This window comes from Haliotis rufescens, unplaced genomic scaffold (genome assembly GCF_023055435.1).
Source record: "Haliotis rufescens isolate VD_foot unplaced genomic scaffold, xgHalRufe1.0.p SCAF_3, whole genome shotgun sequence".
Lineage (NCBI taxonomy): Eukaryota > Metazoa > Mollusca > Gastropoda > Lepetellida > Haliotidae > Haliotis > Haliotis rufescens.
The window spans coordinates 54,734,811-54,755,168 of record NW_025964001.1 but is presented as its reverse complement, the minus strand read 5'-3'; the positions used below and the strand labels follow the sequence as shown (position 1 = coordinate 54,755,168).

The 20,358-nt window shown below is 43.0% G+C and overlaps 1 protein-coding gene across 1 annotated transcript; it reads left to right on the top strand.

Annotated features, from left to right (window-relative positions):
* The first annotated feature begins 202 nt into the window (after window positions 1-202).
* On the top strand, window positions 203-18,957 carry LOC124148758 (G protein-coupled receptor 137Ba-like). Its single transcript, XM_046520048.2, has 7 exons — window positions 203-768; window positions 3,243-3,286; window positions 11,061-11,295; window positions 12,727-12,876; window positions 13,973-14,101; window positions 15,035-15,147; window positions 17,494-18,957. The coding sequence occupies exons 1-7, from the start codon at window positions 310-312 to the stop codon at window positions 17,723-17,725; spliced, it is 1,362 nt and encodes a 453-aa protein (XP_046376004.2). The 5' UTR covers window positions 203-309; the 3' UTR covers window positions 17,726-18,957.
* The last annotated feature ends 1,401 nt before the right edge of the window (window positions 18,958-20,358 follow it).

Sequence of the window (20,358 nt, the reverse complement as noted above, 5' to 3'; positions counted from 1 at the left end):
TTCAATCCCGCAGAAATTGGACGGTGCAATCCCTGCAGAAAATGTAGACTAAACCGCTAAAACTCGTAAATAGAATGTATAAAGCCTCTGACCAAGACAAATCATGTTTCATCAAACATATGTTCAATTAAGATCGTGATATCGTTTTATTTCTCAGTTTGAATAAATAAGTAAGTTCAAAGGTCAAGGTCGCATAAACAAATCAGCTGCTTCCTTCAGGAAAAGATGGGCGGAACTGCAGATAACTCGTTCATGGAGTTTACTCGGAAGATCATGTAACATCTGATCGAAGGACATGTTGTTTTGATAATGTCAGATCAACAGAGAATAGCAAGGATCTTTCCAAACGTGTTATTGTCACATTCAAAGGATATAGCATCAACTGTCAGCTCCAATTTAGGGTACGACAAATATGCAGATCTAGATATCCCGATTACAAGTCTACCCCGACTGAAACCCGCTCTCTCGCCGAGCGTGCAGTTAAGTCTGACAGTCGTATACATATCATTATACGGGTTGCTGTTCTTCGTGGTGTATATCCAGTTATGGATGATTTGGTATTATCGACACAAACGTTTCAGCTACCAGACAGTATTTCTGTTTCTTTGTCTAATATGGTCTGGTTTGAGAACAACTTTATTTTCCTTTTACGTCCAAGACTGCGACCAAGCTAATGACTTGCCTTGGGTTTTCTACTGGTTGTTATATTGCTTTCCTGTCTGCCTACAGTTTACAACGCTGTGTCTGCTGGTTTTGTTTTTTGCACAGGTAAGACTGATGTTTACAAACAAAAAATTATCTATTGCTTAGATCGCACACAAAAATGTTTGTTATCATTTTGTCAAACCATGACATGCATTTGTTAATGGAATGTGGTACACTTATGATAGTAGATAAAATTAGGAATGTAGACATGTGCCACTGTGTCAGCTGTCAGTTTGTAAACATGGTAAAAGTATATACCGGTATGTTGTCATGATCACATGAAGATTATATTTAGTTATATGTTCATGATGTACGTTGACAGCTGGGTTCTGTAAATTATTTCTGCCAAGACTGAAATATATATATCATCAAAATAATCAGCAACTTATTTTGAAATTTTAAACGGACATTCCGTCAAGCTTGCCAAACTCCACGATGACAGTTACATCATGATCATTTGCCATCACACTTTCTTGTGGAAGTATCGTATTTTTGAGTCCTATAAAGCTCTCGAACCCACACGACACCAGTTTGCAGGGACTAGATGAATAGTGTTTTTAAATATTTAACTTAAATACCCACATGTGTAAAAACTAGTGGGTAACAGAAATTTGAATACCCAGATAGAATTAGTGATACCCAATGATTTTAAAATGCATGGCTAAAATACCCACGACACCAAAAGCTTATCTGGAGCTCTGTATATGTATATATATATATATATGATCAAACTCTTTCCTGAATTCATGCAACATATAATAAATGTCATATGTATCAGATATAATGAATATGTATATGACAATGTACATGATGTAAATTGTAATTCAATTCTTGTAGTATCAGGACAATTGACATGATGATATAGTATATTATTAGGCACAAGACAGAAACGAGAGATTATCATGCATACATGAATTGTTGTGTAATTGGATAAACCTCAGATACATAAAGCATGTTTAGTATGTTAATATTGTTTGTTAGCATGTGTAGTTGTTTTTTAGGAAAGGCATCTGGTACTACATGCATATGTTTCCCTAAAGTTTTATAAACATGATAAAATAAATTGTTGCTTAAAAAATGTGTAGCATTATTGCTATGAATATGACCAAGAACATCATGGTTAGAATTGGTCTTTAGCAACCCATGCTTATTGTAAGAGGCGACTATGTTTGTAAGAGGCGACTATGTTTGTAAGAGGTGACCAACAGGATTGGGTGGTCGGACTCCACCAGCACTCAACTCGCCTTCGAGCATGACATCTCTAATATGTCCAGGAACACCTTGTAGCATGACATCTCTAATACGTCCAAGGACACCTTGTAGCATGACATCTCTAATACGTCCAGGAACACCTTGTAGCATGGCATCTGTAATACATCCAAAAACACCTTCTACCATGACATCTCTAATACACCTGGGAACACCTTCTACCATGACATCTCTAATACACCCAGGAACACCATGTACCATGACATCTGTAATACACCAAGGAACACAATGTAGCATGACATCTGTAATACACCCAGGAACACCTTGTACCATGACATCTGTAATACACCCAGGAACACCTTGTACCATGACATCTGTAATACACCAAGGAACACCTCATAGCATGACATCTGTAATACACCCAGGAACACCTTGTACCATGACATCTGTAATACACCCAGGAACACCATGTACCGTGACATCTGTAATACACCCAGGAACACCATGTACCATGACATCTGTAATACACCCAGGAACACCATGTACCATGTCATCTCTAATACACCCAGGAACACCATGTACCACGACATCTCTAATACACCAAGGAACACCATGTACATATACCATGACATCTCTAATACACCCAGGAACACATTTTACCATGACATCTCTAATACACCAAGGAACACCATGTACCATGACATCTCTAATGCACCAAGGAACACCATGTACATATACCATGACATCTCTAATACACCCAGGAACACATTTTACCATGACATCTCTAATACACCAAGGAACACCATGTACATATACCATGACATCTCTAATACACCCAGGAACACATTTTACCATGACATCTCTAATACACCAAGGAACACCATGTACCATGACATCTCTAATACACCAAGGAACACCATGTACCATGACATCTCTAATACACCAAGGAACACCATGGACCATGACATTTTATAACATTCTTTCAAATCTATCAAATGTATATCAAGGGCTCAGTCATATTGGTTTACGATTTTAAAAAAAGACCTTAGCTGAACTTGCATTCACCAAGAATATTTTGATTGGTTGTTGATTTGAAGCTCATTAGCAAGAGAAACTCTGCTAAGCTACGTGGGCATGCCGTGATCGGAGAGATGCATATGGTGACATCACTCCTGAAAAGAAGCCCTTGTAGCAAATGCCTCCAGGGTATATATGAACATGGAATAGAGATATAATACCCTAGATAATCGAGGATGGATCTTGTATCTGAAGCACATTTAGTATTGAACATGTTGAATATTTTAAAAAGATGAATGTAATTTTTGCAGGTTGTTTTCAAGGCCCGGGCAAAGTATGAACCGAGCAAATTCAAGTAAGAAATGTTTGTTCTGCTTCATTTGTTGATAACTCATTAGTAAGAGATTGTTTTGATGGTCTGACTAGATGTTGCATTTACTGCCCTGGTGCATTATCTCTTTGTAATTGGGTGAGGTGAAATGGTGACATTATATCTGTGTCATTAGGTGAGGTGAAATGGTGACATTATGTTTGTGTCATTAGGTGAGGTGAAATGGTGACATTATGTTTGTGTCATTAGGTGAGGTGAAATGGTGACATTATCTCTGTGTCATTAGGTGAGGTGAGGTGGTGACATTATCTCTGTCATTGGGTGAGGTGAGGTCAAATGGTGACATTATCCCTGTGTCATTAGTTGAGGTGAAATGGTAACATTATCCCTGTGTCATTAGGTGAGGTGGTGACATTATCTCTGTGTCATTAGGTGAGGTGAAATGGTGACATTATGTTTGTGTCATTAGGTGAGGTGAAATGGTGACATTATCTCTGTGTCATTAGGTGAGGTGAGGTGGTGACATTATCTCTGTCATTGGGTGAGGTGAGGTCAAATGGTGACATTATCCCTGTGTCATTAGTTGAGGTGAAATGGTGACATTATCCCTGTGTCATTAGGTGAGGTGGTGACATTATCTCTGTGTCATTAGATGAGGTGAAATGGTGACATTATCTCTGTGTCATTAGTTGAGGTGGTGACATTATCTCTGTGTCATTAGGTGAGGTGAAATGGTGACATTATCTCTGTGTCATTAGGTGAGGTGAAATGGTGTCATTATCTCTGTCATTGGGTGAGGTGAGGTGAAATGGTGACATTATCTCTGTGTCATTAGTTGAGGTGGTGACATTATCTCTGTGTCATTAGTTGAGGTGAAATGGTGACATTATCTCTGTGTCATTAGGTGAGGTGAAATGGTGACATTATCTCTGTGTCATTAGGTGAGGTGGTGACATTATCTCTGTGTCATTAGGTGAGGTGAGGTGGTGACATTATCTCTGTGTCATTAGGTGAGGTGGTGACATTATCTCTGTGTCATTAGGTGAGGTGAAATGGTGACATTATCTCTGTGTCATTAGGTGAGGTGAAATGGTGTCATTATCTCTATGTCATTAGGTGAGGTGAAATGGTGTCATTATCTCTGTCATTGGGTGAGGTGAGGTGAAATGGTGACATTATCCCTGTGTCATTAGGTGAGGTGGTGACATTATCTCTGTGTCATTAGGTGAGGTGGTGACATTATCTCTGTGTCATTAGTTGAGGTGAAATGGTGACATTATCTCTGTGTCATTAGGTGAGGTGAAATGGTGACATTATCTCTGTGTCATTAGGTGAGGTGGTGACATTATCTCTGTGTCATTGGGTGAGGTGAGGTGGTGACATTATCTCTGTGTCATTAGGTGAGGTGGTGACATTATCTCTGTGTCATTAGGTGAGGTGAAATGGTGACATTATCTCTGTGTCATTAGGTGAGGTGAAATGGTGTCATTATCTCTGTGTCATTAGGTGAGGTGAAATGGTGTCATTATCTGTGTCATTGGGTGAGGTGAGGTGAAATGGTGACATTATCCCTGTGTCATTAGGTGAGGTGAAATGGTGACATTATCTCTGTGTCATTAGGTGAGGTGAAATGGTGACATTATCTCTGTGTCATTAGGTGAGGTGAAATGGTGTCATTATCTCTGTGTCATTAGGTGAGGTGAAATGGTGTCATTATCTCTGTCATTGGGTGAGGTGAGGTGAAATGGTGACATTATCCCTGTGTCATTTGGTGAGGTGGTGACATTATCTCTGTCATTGGGTGAGGTGAAATGGTGACATTATGTTTGTGTCATTAGGTGAGGTGGTGACATTATCTCTGTGTCATTAGGTGAGGTGAAATGGTGACATTATCTCTGTGTCATTAGGTGAGGTGAAATGGTGTCATTATCTCTGTGTCATTAGGTGAGGTGAAATGGTGTCATTATCTCTGTGTCATTAGGTGAGGTGAAATGGTGTCATTATCTGTGTCATTGGGTGAGGTGAGGTGAAATGGTGACATTATCCCTGTGTCATTAGGTGAGGTGGTGACATTATCTCTGTCATTGGGTGAGGTGAAATGGTGACATTATGTTTGTGTCATTAGGTTAGGTGGTGACATTATCTCTGTGTCATTAGGTGAGGTGAAATGGTGTCATTATCTCTGTCATTGGGTGAGGTGAGGTGAAATGGTGACATTATCCCTGTGTCATTAGGTGAGGTGGTGACATTATCTCTGTCATTGGGTGAGGTGAAATGGTGACATTATGTTTGTGTCATTAGGTGAGGTGGTGACATTATCTCTGTGTCATTAGGTGAGGTGAAATGGTGACATTATCTCTGTGTCATTAGGTGAGGTGAAATGGTGTCATTATCTCTGTGTCATTAGGTGAGGTGAAATGGGGTCATTATCTCTGTCATTGGGTGAGGTGAGGTGAAATGGTGAGATTATGTTTGTGTCATTAGGTGAGGTGGTGACATTATCTCTGTGTCCTTAGGTGAGGTGAAATGGTGACATTATCTCTGTGTCATTAGGTGAGGTGAAATGGTGTCATTATCTGTGTCATTGGGTGAGGTGAGGTGAAATGGTGACATTATCCCTGTGTCATTAGGTGAGGTGGTGACATTATCTCTGTCATTGGGTGAGGTGAAATGGTGAGATTATGTTTGTGTCATTAGGTGAGGTGGTGACATTATCTCTGTGTCATTAGGTGAGGTGAAATGGTGACATTATCTCTGTGTCATTAGGTGAGGTGAAATGGTGTCATTATCTCTGTCATTGGGTGAGGTGAGGTGAAATGGTGACATTATCCCTGTGTCATTAGGTGAGGTGGTGACATTATCTCTGTCAATTGGTGAGGTGAAATGGTGACATTATGTTTGTGTCATTAGGTGAGGTGGTGACATTATCTCTGTGTCATTAGGTGAGGTGAAATGGTGTCATTATCTCTGTGTCATTAGGTGAGGTGAAATGGTGTCATTATCTCTGTCATTGGGTGAGGTGAGGTGAAATGGTGACATTATGTTTGTGTCATTAGGTGAGGTGGTGACATTATCTCTGTGTCATTAGGTGAGGTGAAATGGTGACATTATCTCTGTGTCATTAGGTGAGGTGAAATGGTGTCATTATCTCTGTCATTGGGTGAGGTGAGGTGAAATGGTGACATTATCCCTGTGTCATTAGGTGAGGTGGTGACATTATCTCTGTCATTGGGTGAGGTGAAATGGTGACATTATGTTTGTGTCATTAGGTGAGGTGGTGACATTATCTCTGTGTCATTAGGTGAGGTGAAATGGTGACATTATCTCTGTGTCATTAGGTGAGGTGAAATGGTGTCATTATCTCTGTGTCATTAGGTGAGGTGAAATGGTGTCATTATCTCTGTGTCATTAGGTGAGGTGAAATGGTGTCATTATCTCTGTCATTGGGTGAGGTGAGGTGAAATGGTGACATTATCCCTGTGTCATTAGGTGAGGTGGTGACATTATCTCTGTCATTGGGTGAGGTGAAATGGTGAGATTATGTTTGTGTCATTAGGTGAGGTGGTGACATTATCTCTGTGTCATTAGGTGAGGTGAAATGGTGACATTATCTCTGTGTCATTAGGTGAGGTGAAATGGTGTCATTATCTCTGTCATTGGGTGAGGTGAGGTGAAATGGTGACATTATCCCTGTGTCATTAGGTGAGGTGGTGACATTATCTCTGTCATTGGGTGAGGTGAAATGGTGACATTATGTTTGTGTCATTAGGTGAGGTGGTGACATTATCTCTGTGTCATTAGGTGAGGTGAAATGGTGACATTATCTCTGTGTCATTAGGTGAGGTGAAATGGTGTCATTATCTCTGTGTCATTAGGTGAGGTGAAATGGTGTCATTATCTCTGTGTCATTAGGTGAGGTGAAATGGTGTCATTATCTCTGTGTCATTAGGTGAGGTGAAATGGTGACATTATGTTTGTGTCATTAGGTGAGGTGAAATGGTGACATTATCTCTCTCTGTGTCATTAGGTGAGGTGAAATGGTGACATTATCTCTGTGTCATTAGGTGAGGTGAAATGGTGACATTATCTCTGTATCTTTAGAATAATCATTAGCCATGTTAACGGTTGGATTGATCTATACTACTCCACTCTCGATAGGGATACCTTCACTTTTCCATGATACTTAAAACTAAATGTATATGTGTATTGTATAATCATATGTCAAGTCTACATCTTATAATAGAATGACATATCTGATTATCCCTGTCAAAAGTTGAGTAGTATACACTGTAAAACTGGAGCTAGCAGACAAATTGATGTTTCAATGACCTGTACCAAACTTCCTGCATGTCTGGACTCATCTGTTGGATTTTGTTAAAAACAGGTTTTAATTTGTAGCAAGTTTAAGGAGAATGTTTAGAGTTTCCATGCTGGTTTGAAAAACTGGCAACAACACAAATTGTTAAAATTAAACATGTTTACTTTCAAAAGTGAGACTCTTTGTGGTAGTAAGCTTAACTACAATCTCATATATCATATACTATTAAAACAAAGTTATGATAATAACATTGTTGGTCAAATCATTTTAAAGAAAAACATGGAATGCCTTAAGGTAGAGACTAAAAACACTACGCTCCCTACCTCACACTATAAACTGGTCAGTCTCTAAGGAGTGTAGTCTTGACAACAACAATGCAAGTGATGAATAAAACATTATGTCTAGGTGTTGATTAAGAACCACAACAGGACTAACAGGACTAGATTTATTTGGCCGAAGTAGGTTGAAAACGCAGACCAGATCCAGGTACAATGTAGAGCCCAAAAGTAACACAATAAGAAAATGTATACTTGAATGACTTAAATACAAATTAGCTCAGTTATAAAATTTAAACTAATAAAATATTAAGTTGCAAGTAGACTGTAACTTGTACTGAGCCTACTACCCACCGGGACATACAACGAGAATATACTGAATAGAAAAGGCGGCGGATGGGCCGGGAACACATATAAACATGTTTTCGAAGTAGCATTCAGCTAGCCGATGACACCGAAATTTAAACCATACCGCTAGGGATGATGGGAATAGAATATTTCGTCTCGGCAGCCCGAGATTATGGGTAGAAACCAGGGCACCGTTCCACACCGATCTTAGCGCTATGACTACTGTAAGCCTATGTTAAAGTATGGGAGTTATGATCATCTTAGCGCTAAGATTGCTTTGTGGAACAGGGTCCTGACCTGGAAAAGGCCTAGCAGAAACTTTATAAACAAAGCTATACCCCGAGTGGAACCTTGCAGGCTAAAAAATGAATTAAACAAATAATAAATGCGAACGCCCGTACAAAAACAAGAAAGCCTCACATTGACGCGCGAAATAAACAGACTATACTACTAACGGTATGTGGCGAAACAAAAGGTATTGGGGTTCTTAACCATTTTCAATCTACCGACAGAAAATGTGAAAATTAGTCTGATGGCTCACATGGAAAGTACAGTTAAGCTCACTCATGTGGAACAAAATGGTCTACATGGTGTTATGCATGGAAGTTGGCGAAAATAAGCGAAAAAAATCGCGGTTATAGTGTTCCTCAAGCATTTGTGGTTCTAATGATATAAGTTTTATTACAAAATTCATCACATGAAGTTTGCAGTTACCAATTGAAATTACCCTACTGTTTTGCATCATTTTTTTTAACATTTTCCCTTTCTAAGTCAAGATTACTGTTAATTTTTTTTCAAAAGTACATTAATACAAACATAATGAAAGTATGTTACTATTTGTGTCTTTCTTCATGCAAGCACGGTTATATAGGTCCGTGATGCAAGTTAATACTTTTTTGATATCAAAAAGGGGAAAAAATGTAAAAACAGGCCAAACTGAATTTCTACTCAGAGTTATGGGAATTGAATTGCTGTGTGGCAAGAGGCCATCCTGACTGGTCTAGAAGCTGAATTTTTTAATGGGTCGTAAACCAAATACTGTCATGTCTAATCTAGATGTCGTGGTCTGTGAAACAAAACATCCTGCCATAATTTGTGAAAGATGCCTAATGTTTAGAATGGTTTAAACTTTGTAAGCAGTAGCTGGCTGTTGATTGGATAATAATGTGAGTTATCCTTATTTATTGTTACCTGTTTCATTGTCAGTCAGCTTCTATGGTTGATTACCCTGTCCCATTAGTCATTCACTGGCTTCCAATTATCTTAATCAGCTCTCTGTGTCCATCAATCAATTTACTGTATAAACATTGATGTTAATAAGTATATATACCTATGTTATTTAGCACTATCCATCACTTGCTTGATAAAGATGGTAGGATCTACACCGAAACACGCACTAATTGTAATAAAGAAGTTGTTCATTCATAGAACTTGTCTTACTTCATCACAACATCTTCTAAATGCCACTTAAAGATGTTTTATTGTCATTAAAAAAATACTGGTTTGAATTCTTCACTGACGCTTGTAGTAATCTTCAGTAGTGAGTGAGTGAGTTGAATTTAGTGCTGTTTGAACAGTACTTCGATAATAACACTGTGTGTCAGCTTAAAGAGTGAGGGAAGCTCTGAGTGTTGCTATCACCTGTGATGTCAGCTCCTTCTGTCAGTTCCTTCTGTCAGCTCCTTCTGTCAGCTCCTTCTGTCAGCTCCTGTCAGCTCCTTCTGTCAGCTCCTCCTGGCAGCTCCTTCTGTCAGCTCCTTCTGTCAGCTCCTCCTGTCAGCTCCTTCTGTCAGCTCCTCCTGTCAGCTCCTTCTGTCAGCTCCTTCTGTCAGCTCCTCCTGTCAGCTCCCCCTGTCAGCTCCTTCTGTCAGCTCCTGTCAGCTCCTTCTGTCAGCTCCTTCTGTCAGCTCCTCCTGTCAGATCCTCCTGTCACCTCCTTCTGTCACCTCCTTCTGTCACCTCCTCTTGTCAGCTCCTTCTGTCAGCTCCTTCCATCAGCTCCTCCTGTCAGCTCCTTCCATCAGCTCCTTCTGTCAGCTCCTCCTGTCAGCTCCTCCTGTCAGCTCCTCTTGTCAGCTCCTGTCAGCTCCTCCTGTCAGCTCCTCCTGTCAGCTCCTCCTGTCAGCTCCTCCTGTCAGCTGCTTCTGTCAGCTCCTTCTGTCAGCTCCTCCTGTCAGCTCCTCCTGTCAGCTTCTTCTGTCAGCTCCTTCCATCAGCTCCTCCTGTCAGCTCCTTCCGTCTGCTCCTTTGGTCAGCTCCTCCTGTCAGCTCCTTCTGTCAGCTCCTTCCATCAGCTCCTCCTTTCAGCTCCTTCTGTCTGCTCCTTCTGTCAGCTCCTCCTGTCAGCTCCTTCTGTCAGCTCCTCCTGTCAGCTCCTCCTGTCAGCTCCTTCTGTCAGCTCCTCCAGTCAGCTCCTTCTGTCAGCTCCTTCTGTCAGCTCCTTCTGTCAGCTCCTCTTGTCACCTCCTTCTGTCAGCTCCTCCTGTCAGCTCCTTCTGTCACCTCCTTCTGTCAGTTCCTACTGTCAGCTCCTTCCATCAGCTCCTCCTGTCAGCTCCTTCCGTCTGCTCCTTCTGTCAGCTCCTCCTGTCAGCTCCTTCTGTCAGCTCCTCCTGTCAGGTCCTTCTGTCAGCTCCTCCTGTCAGCTCCTTCTGGCAGCTCCTTCTGTCCGCTCCTTCTGTCAGCTCCTTCTGGCAGCTCCTCCTGTCAGCTCCTTCTGTCAGCTCCTCCTGTCAGCTCCTTCTGGCTCTCCTCCCACAGCAAGCTGACATGCCATGATATAACTGAAATACTGTTTAAAGTGGCATGCCACCCAACTCATGACGATGCGTATTGATAACCCTTTGTTTCCTTTCAGACGTCCCCTTCGTATCCTGGTCTTCCTAGCGATCATTCTGTTTGTTGTGTCCAATATTACATGTGCCATGGTTATCAAATACCATGAGAAGAATTACTTGTCCATTCCACTGGAGCTGATCTACATACGTGTGGCCATCAACGACTCTTTATTTCTTATTTTTGGAATTTTACTTTCGTTCTGTATTTACAAAATGTCAAAAATGTCCTCCTCTTCACTGGTTCTGGAAGCTAAGGTGAGTTGCCTGTTTTTCCCTTTGAATTGTTTTGTGAAGTGTAGGCTGGGTGGTGAACAGGATGGTGTGGTGTAGGCTGGGTGGTGAACAAGATGGTGTGGTGTAGGCTGGGTGGTGAACAGGATGGTGTGGTGTAGGTTGGGTGGTGAACAGGATGGTGTGGTGTGGTGTAGGCTGGGTGGTGAACAGGATGGTGTGGTGTGGGCTGGGTGGTGAACTGGTCCGGGTGGTGTAGGCTGGGTGGTGAACAGGATGGTGTGGTGTAGGCTGGGTGGTGAACAGGATGGTGTGGTGTGGTGTAGGCTGGGTGGTGAACAGGATGGTGTGGTGTGGGCTGGGTGGTGAACAGGATGGTGTGGCGTAGGTTGGGTGGTGAACTGGGTGGTGTGGGTTGGGTGGTGAACAGGGTGGTATGGTCTAGGCTGGGTGGTGAACTAGGCCGTGTAGGCTGGATGGTGTAGGCTGGGTGGTGAACAGGATGGTGTGGTGTAGGTTGGGTGGTGAACAGGATGGTGTGGTGTAGGTTGGGTGGTGAACAGGATGGTGTGGTGTAGGCTGGGTGGTGAACTGGGTGGTGTAGGCTGGGTGGTGAACTGGGTGGTGTAGGCTGGGTGGTGAACTGGGTGGTGTAGGCTGGGTGGTGAACTGGGTGGTGTAGGCTGGGTGGTGAACTGGGTGGTGTAGGCTGGGTGGTGTAGGTTGGGTGGTGAACTGGGTGGTGTAGGTTAGGTGGTGAACTGGGTGGTGTAGGCTGGGTGGTGAACTGGGTGGTACGGTCTAGGCTGGGTGGTGAACAGGGTGGTGTAGGCTGGGTGGTGTAGGTTGGGTGGTGTAGGCTGGGTGGTGTAGGCTGGGTGGTGTAGGCTGGGTGGTGTAGGCTGGGTGGTGAACAGGGTGGTACGGTCTAGGCTGGGTGGTGAACTGGGTTGTGTAGGCGGCGTGGTGAACCAGGCGGTGTGGTATAGGCTGGGTGGTGAACTGGGCCGTGTAGGCTGGGTGGTGAACTGGGCCGTGTAGGCTGGGTGGTGTAGGCTGGGTGGTGAACTGGGCCGTGTAGGCTGGGTGGTGAACTGGGCCGTGTAGGCTGGGTGGTGTAGGCTGGGTGGTGAACAGGGTGGTGTAGGCTGGGTGGTGAACTGGGCTTGTAGGCTGGGTGGTGAACTGGGCCGTGTAGGCTGGGTGGTGTAGGCTGGGTGGTGAACAGGGTGGTATGGTCTAGGCTGGGTGGTGAACTAGGTGCTGTGGTATAGGCTGGGTGGTGAACTGGGCCGTGTAGGCTGGGTGGTGTAGGCTAGGTGGTGAATGTAGGTGTTATATCAGGCAATGTTATATTCTGCCCAAACAGTTTTGATACAACATCAGACAGATGTGACAGTAATGTTCCAATGCCAATTCCCCGTGGAACTGAATGCCTGCTGTCTCTGTCCACAGGGGACTAGTATGTGTCAGGCCATTGCAGCCTGTGTTGTCATCTTGATGCTGTTTACATCCAGAGCTATCTACAACTTTATCTCCATCTACCCTGCCCTCAAGACCAAGGTCCCTGACTTCGGCTATGACTGGGTCAATGTGTCTGATCAGGTTAGTATCTATTTTTGATATAGATTACATTCTAAACCAGGGCATGTTTTAGTAAGACCAAAAATCAACAATTTATGTTTTAGGTTGCTTCCTTGGGACAGATATGGATATATTTTTTTTTACAAAATAGTTACCTTTTTTGCTGAGCTTCCTTGACAATTACTTTTTCTTTTTTATGTTTATTGGCGTTTTTATAATTTTAAATATGATTGTGAAGTTCTATCTGATTTTTGGAAAAATCTTGTTTATGGTCGTTTGGAAAGTATTTTCATATTGGTAAACAAAACAATTGCAAAAATGATGCTTTAACATAAGTTTTGGAAAATGTCAAGGTCAAATTTGAAATGGGTTTGTCAGGTTGCCAGAAACACAAGTTAATTCAGCTCACCTGAACTATCTTGTTATCAGTGGTTATGACAAAATTTCATTTTATTTTTTGTCTGCATATCTTTTTTTTTAAAAATTCCTGGTTGATAGGTGGGGAAAAGAAGAAAAACAAACAGACATTTGTTGATCCTTCAAATTGTTTGCGGGATATGTCACCTTGTGAAAAAAATTCGTCTTTTTCGCTTGTTCTTTTTGCAAAGATTTCTTTCCAAGGTATGAAAAAATAATGTTTATATTTTTTATATTATTTTGGGATCAACAGAATCTGTAAACCAATTAAAAAATGTCTGGCGGAAATGAAACATGTTAAGGTATTAAGAAATTGTCAACAATTTCTTTAAAAAACTGGCTATGTTATGAAAAAACAAAGTTGTATCAGATCAGATCTTTTCCTCTATTTCGATACATCTTTTAAAAACTCGGGCTGTGGGGTTACCTAGTGGTTAAAGCGTTCGCATGCACGCCGAAAACCTGGGTTCGATTCCCAAGATGGGTACAATGTGTGAAGCCCATTTCCGGGGTTCCCCTGCCGTGAGAAGCAGCATAAAACCATACTCACTCACTCACTCACTCACTCATGTTTCCCACTTTTTGATTGGATGGTCAGGGTTGACCTGACAGGACGTCCCATGGAAAAAGATCTAATTTGAAAGTTCTGATTTTTAATGAGATTGCAGTGGTTGCTGTCATATATTTCAATTTCTTGCAGGCCGACTTCAACGATCTGTCCGGGGGATACGAGTACCTGTCTTTCGGGATAGTGTTGTTCGTCTGGGAGGTCCTACCTACGTTTGTTGTTGTGTTGTTTTTTCGAGTCAAAAGAGCCGTCAATGCTGTGGTTTGTAGATTTCATGTTATTTGCTTTTATGACGTGATGTACATGTTTTGTTTTCAAAGGCAAATTTAGACAACAAACAAAGAAATCAATCATTTTTTCCTGTTTCAAATCAAACAAGTCCCCCTTTGCTAGCTCTACTTAAAAACTTTATCAAAGAAACGTGAAACAAAGGATCACTCTGATTAGCAAGATACATTTCATTGCCTTAGATTTGGGGGTCAACCAATCTCATTAAAATCAGATCTAAGTTCTCGCTGCCGCTAAACAAAGATCTGAGGACATCCCATTGTGGGTCACGTCAGAACGACCTTTCGCGAACTTTGACCGACCACTGGATCAAATAACAAGAAGTCAATATCAGTCATTGAGAAAGCAGCTTTCTCGAGCTTTACGACACTTTTTTCAACCTGCCGACTTCCATTTCAGTCTACGTGTGAAAAATATGTCGACACAGTTCTCTATTAACATTTTTAAAACTGAACAAACGAACATTCCGGAATGTCTAATTGTATGGCAGTGCTTCCCACGTACTGTGCAACGCCTCCTCCGTCCAAATGTTTATCCCTCGGAAGTGAGAGACAGACGATAATTTTGACGGAATCAGTCGTACGGGCCATAACTGTCGTTCGAAATAACCCGTCTTAACGTTTTCAAGGTTGCATGATTAGAAAACACATTCCGACTGTCACTTTCATGATCTGGTAAGCAACGCTCTGATTGGTCGGATGAAAGGTCGTTCTGACAAACCCGTAATGGGATGTCCTCAGATCTTTGTTTAGCGATAGTGAGAACTAAGATCTTATTTTCATGAGAATGGGGGTCAACAAACAAATGTAAATTATATTTCTTGGAAATGCAGCTAATATTTACACACTATACCCTGCCTATACTTGCTACAGTGAGTGCCTGAGACGTATGTTTTGATATTTACAGGCTCTGAATGATCTCTCCAGCCACAGCCATAGTTCAAAAGTATTTTTCTTTGATAACCCTCGGCGCTATGACAGTGATGATGATCTGACACGCGAAGATCCACATTCCATCAAGTAAGTTGATTGTCTTCATACAATACACGCTCTCTCTTCCTTTCAGCAAGTTTGACCATGTGCCATTTTTAGATTGTATTTGGTAAAGGACTGGAAATATATAGCAGAGCCTTTATTATTCTCCATTCAGAACTGCCTACGCTGGTTAGAATGTTCACATGACAACTTTGAGAATTTATCAGATCTTTATGGAGAGGGGTGTCGATTTGGAGTAAATGATCTGACTTGAATGATATTATATTTACTGGTCTCTGGTATTCTATTTCTCTAGCTCAAAATGATTATTTCAACCTTGCCATGACAGTCAATGTGAATACATGCACTGACTGACATAGATCGTGGTGTGCACAAAACAACCTTTAGTCGGTTTTGATCATGTTGATGTGTTATGAGGAAACAGATACATTTCCTTTCATTAAAACTGATTGTCCTTAAATATATCCTTGAAAGTCACTGTGTAGTGTTGTGTCAAGTAGCTGCCATGTTTCCATGACCACCAGTCTAGGGGGCTACAGGGTGAAGTCATAGCAGGGTGGGGCAGGATGAGCCAGGGTGTCACAGGGTGGGGCAGGATGGGGCAGGATGAGCCTGGGTGGGATAGGATGGGCCAAGGTGTCACAGGGTGGGGCAGGATGGGCCAGGGTGGGATAGGATGGGCCAAGGTGTCACAGGGTGGGGCAGGATGGGCCAAAGTGTCACAGGGTGGGGCAGGATGGGCCAAGGTGTCAAATGGGTGGGGCAGGATGGGCCAAGGTTTCACAGGGTGGGGCAGGATGGACCAAGGTGTCACAGGGTGGGGCAGGATGGGCCAGGGTGTCACAGAGTGGGGCAGGATGGGCCAAGGTGTCACAGGGTTGGGCAGGATGGGCCAAAGTGTCCCAGGGTGGTGCAGGATGGGCCAAGGTGTCACAGGGTGGGGCAGGATGGGCCAGGGTGTCACAGGGTGGGGCAGGATGGGACAAGGTGTCACAGGGTGGGGCAGGATGGGCCAAGGTTTCACAGGGTGGGGCAGGATGGGCCAGGGTGTCACAGGGTTGGGCAGGATGGGCCAGGATGGGATGGGATGGGGCAGGATGAGCCTGGGTGGGATAGGATGGGCCAAAGTGTCACAGGGTGGGGCAGGATGAGCCAGGGTGTCACAGGGTGGTGCAGGATGAGCCAGGATGGGATGGGATGGGGCAGGATGAGCCTGGGTGGGGCAGGATGGGCCAAAGTGTCACAGGGTTGGGCAGGATGGGCCAAGGTGTCACAGGGTGGGGCAGGATGGGCCAAGGGTGTCACAGGGTGGGGCAGGATGGGCCAAAGAGTCACAGGGTGGGGCAGGATGGCCCAGGGTGTCACAGGGTGGGGCAGGATGAGCCTGGGTGTCACAGGGTGGGGCAGGATGGGCCAAAGTGTCACAGGGTGGGATAGGATTGGCCAAGGTGTCACAGGGTGGGGCAGGATGGGCCAAAGTGTCACAGGGTGGGGCAGGATGGGCCAAGGTTTCACAGGATGGGGCAGGATGAGCCTGGGTGGGATAGGATGGGCCAAGGTGTCACAGGGTGGGGCAGAATGAGCCTGGGTGGGATAGGATGGGCCAAGGTGTCACAGGGTGGGGCAGGATGGGCCAAGGTTTCACAGGGTGGGGCAGGATGGGCCAGGGTGGGATAGGATGGGCCAAGGTGTCACAGGGTTGGGCAGGATGGGCCAGGGTGGGATAGGATGGGCCAAGGTGTCACAGGGTGGGGCAGGATGGGCCACGGTGTCTCCGGGTGGGGCAGGATGAGCCCGGGTGGGATAGGATGGGCCAAAGTGCCACAGGATGGGGCAGGATGGGCCAAGGTTTCACAGGGTGGGGCAGGATTGGCCAGGGTGTCACAGGGTTGGGCAGGATGGGCCAGGATGGGACAGGATCGGCTAAGGTGTCACAGGGTGGGACAGGATCGGCTAAGGTGTCACAGGGTGGGTCAGGATCGGCTAAGGTGTCGCAGGATGGGACAGGATCGGCTAAGGTGTCACAGGGTGGGGCAGGGTGGGACAGGATGGGACAGGATGGGCCAAGGTGTCACAGGATCGGCCAAGGTGTCACAGGATGGGCCAAGGTGTCACAGGATCGGCCAAGGTGTCCCAGGATGGGACAGGATCGGCTAAGGTGTCACAGGGTGGGTCAGGGTGGGACAGGTTTCATGGGGGAGAAGGGGGCAAGATATTTAGCCCACTGGATCCTTGTGTTATTCAGAGGGTTTGTTTACGCTAATTTTTATACATTGTTTGAATTTTGTTTTGTATAGAGCATGTTGATCCATGATCCATTGAATAGAAAGAAGGCTGTTTGACCAACAGTAAAACCCGTTTCTACTTCAGCTACAGTGTACACAACTCCTACAACAGCATGGACACTGGAGGCATCTCCCATGGTACCCCCATCCTCACCCCAAATGGGAGGATCACGCCGCGAGGGGGCACACCGAGAGGCACCCCCAAAACAGCATACGGGTCCATTATGAGTAGAAGTATGCCCTCAAGTCGCCAGGGGGCGTCACCCTCACCGGTCATGTATAACGGACCCCAGTTGTATCAGGGACATAATGGCTGATGATGGTGGGATTGTGATAATGTGATATGACTTGCTGGTGCTGTGATGGACGATCTATATTTTGTCAAAATGGTGGTGAGGGAAAGGAGAGATTTATATGATGCTTTCAGAGAATGTTTGACATGTTTTGTTGACTCAAGGTCGTGAATGTCAAGGTCAAAAGGAATCAATAGTACTTTTCCTGGCTATAGTACCTTGAAAAAGAGAAGTATATGTTTATAACCATGTTTTGATATGCATATTCATTGATATACTGTATTTAACGTAATAAGTGTCCTGGGTGCTTAGAAAAATCTGACATAGGGGGAGTTTATTAAAGTCATCCACAAGGGGTTGTAGTGATCAAATTGATTGCATCTTCCCGAATCAAGGGAGTTAACTGACTATAAAAGTCCAGTTTTCACCCTTGCCGAACTAGGCTGCAATTATCGAGTTACATTTTGGCTGGACTAAGGAGTCTATTCATAGTACAATCAAAATCGCGTAATGAAATTGACAACTGGTTCCTAAACAAAATAGATTTCAAATGCAGATTTTGGTAGACTGCAGGATTTGCAAGGCTTTTCAAAGCAATTGGGTATTGACAGATATTTGCAAATTGTTTCATTTTTTTAATCAAGGTGCTCAAGTGCTCTGATGTACTTTGCGGGGTAAGACCCATTTTGTTACAATATAGATCTTGATTATTGAGCACATCGTCTTGACTGGGAGCCGGCATTTTGTTTAAATCTGATTGGTCAATAGGAGGAACATAGAAGGGGCATAACTTGTAATAGCCACTGGTGGCGCTATGATCGATCCTGGAAATTCCAGCCAAGTTTGGCAAGGGTGAAAACGCCCTTGCGTCAGGAAGATGACTCGGGAAGGTGAAGCTGAGCCTTTTAATAGTTACGAAACAACTGTATTCGCCTTTTGCACTGGTGTTTTCTGTAAAAAAATCTGTGATATGCACAGGAAAATATGGACTGTCGTGTTGATAGTCTTAGGGGCGCTTAAAAAGGTTACTTTCAGATTGGTCCAGAAGTTGGTCAGAGGGCTTATTGAACCAGGGCGCTAAATACGGTGAATATGGTAACTTCATACAGATTGTAATATACTTAATAATTCATTTGTTTGTTGTATCCTCATTAACATAGATGTAACATGACATAACTTCTTATGTATATGGGCGGCCATTCGGTCAAAAAATACAAAGTTGAAAAAAAGGACAAAAGTACGCAATTAAGGTCAAATATTACGAATAAAGAACTAACTGTTACTACTAAAGGTCAAAATACAATATTAAAAGTCAAATGTTACAAAAAGGCGTCATAAGAAAAGAAAGAACATGTGTACGAAAGAACGTCAGTGAGCACGAAAAGGACGTTTTCAATAAAGAACCTAAGTGAGCACGAAAGGACGTTGACAATAAAGAACGTCAGATGGCGCTGCAATTTGTTAAACATTCCGAGTTTAATCGGCTTGTTCCGCCGTGTATATGATAAATGCATGCCGAGGTGCACAATGTATCACGTCATTTCTCGTGCACTCACCGTCTAACGTCACACATATAAATGTGGATGTAAACAAGCGAAATAAATATGGTTTGAAAACGAAAGCTGGCGTCATAGATGAAACTCGATTTTCTTTATTTATGGCGAGCTATTTTTCCTAACGAATGTGTAAGTTATACATATGCATACAAATCCATTTGGTATATTTATTTGTTGTTCAGATATTAGGCAACATTTTGTTCGCACACAGTTTCTGAAAAGCTGTTAAATAAAACAAACTCTCGCACAACGTTCACTTTTCAGATGAAAATGTGCTTCTGAAACAAATCTCGGCATCATAGCACCCTTGTGTTGCACCAAGCATGAACAGTTACTGGATCACTGTAGATGAATCCTAGATTAGCGTTAAGTGAGTGTTTTTTGAAGGTTGTATACAAAATACATGTAACAATGTTAGGCAGATGTTGGATTACACAGTATACTGTATTTATGAAAAGGCCCTTAAGCGGTGACAAAGCTTAACCCAACATGTTTATACACAATGTGTACATTATACATTATAAATACATGTATATATATGTGTGACGTCAGACGGTGAGTGCACGAGGAATGACGTAATACATTGTGCACCTCGGCATGCAGTTATCATATACTATACACAACGTAACAAGCCGATTAAACTCGGAATGTTTTACAAATTGCAGCGCCATCTGGCGTTCTTTATTGTCAACGTCCTTTCGTGCTCACTGACGTTCTTTATTGAAAACGACCTTTCGTGCTCACTGGCGTTCTTTCGTACACATTGTTCTTTCTTTTCTTATGACGCCTTTTCGTAACATTTGACTTTTAATATTGTATTTTGACCTTTAGTAGTAACATTTAGTTCTTTATTCGTAATATTTGACCTTATTTGCGTACTTTTGTCCTTTTTTTCAACCTTGTATTTTTTGACCGAATGGCCGCCCATATATGTAAGGATATTTTTTTTTGAGTTTTGTACAGGGTACAGTTATAAATATTCAGTGTAAATATGACATCAGTAAATCGTGCAGTTTGTAAAGTTTATTCAGATAACTGTTGACATCAATGAAAGTATTTATTTTGGTATCAGATATACAGTGAAACCTTGATAGGACCCCT

Excerpts from the sequence above, each read along its gene's own strand:
- LOC124148758 (XM_046520048.2), top strand. The coding sequence starts at position 310 with ATGTCAGATCAACAGAGAATAGCAAGGATCTTTCCAAACGTGTTATTG. Across the intron at positions 769-3,242 it reads TGGTTTTGTTTTTTGCACAG|GTTGTTTTCAAGGCCCGGGC; the intron begins GTAAGACTGATG and ends TAATTTTTGCAG. Across the intron at positions 12,877-13,972 it reads GGGTCAATGTGTCTGATCAG|GCCGACTTCAACGATCTGTC; the intron begins GTTAGTATCTAT and ends AATTTCTTGCAG.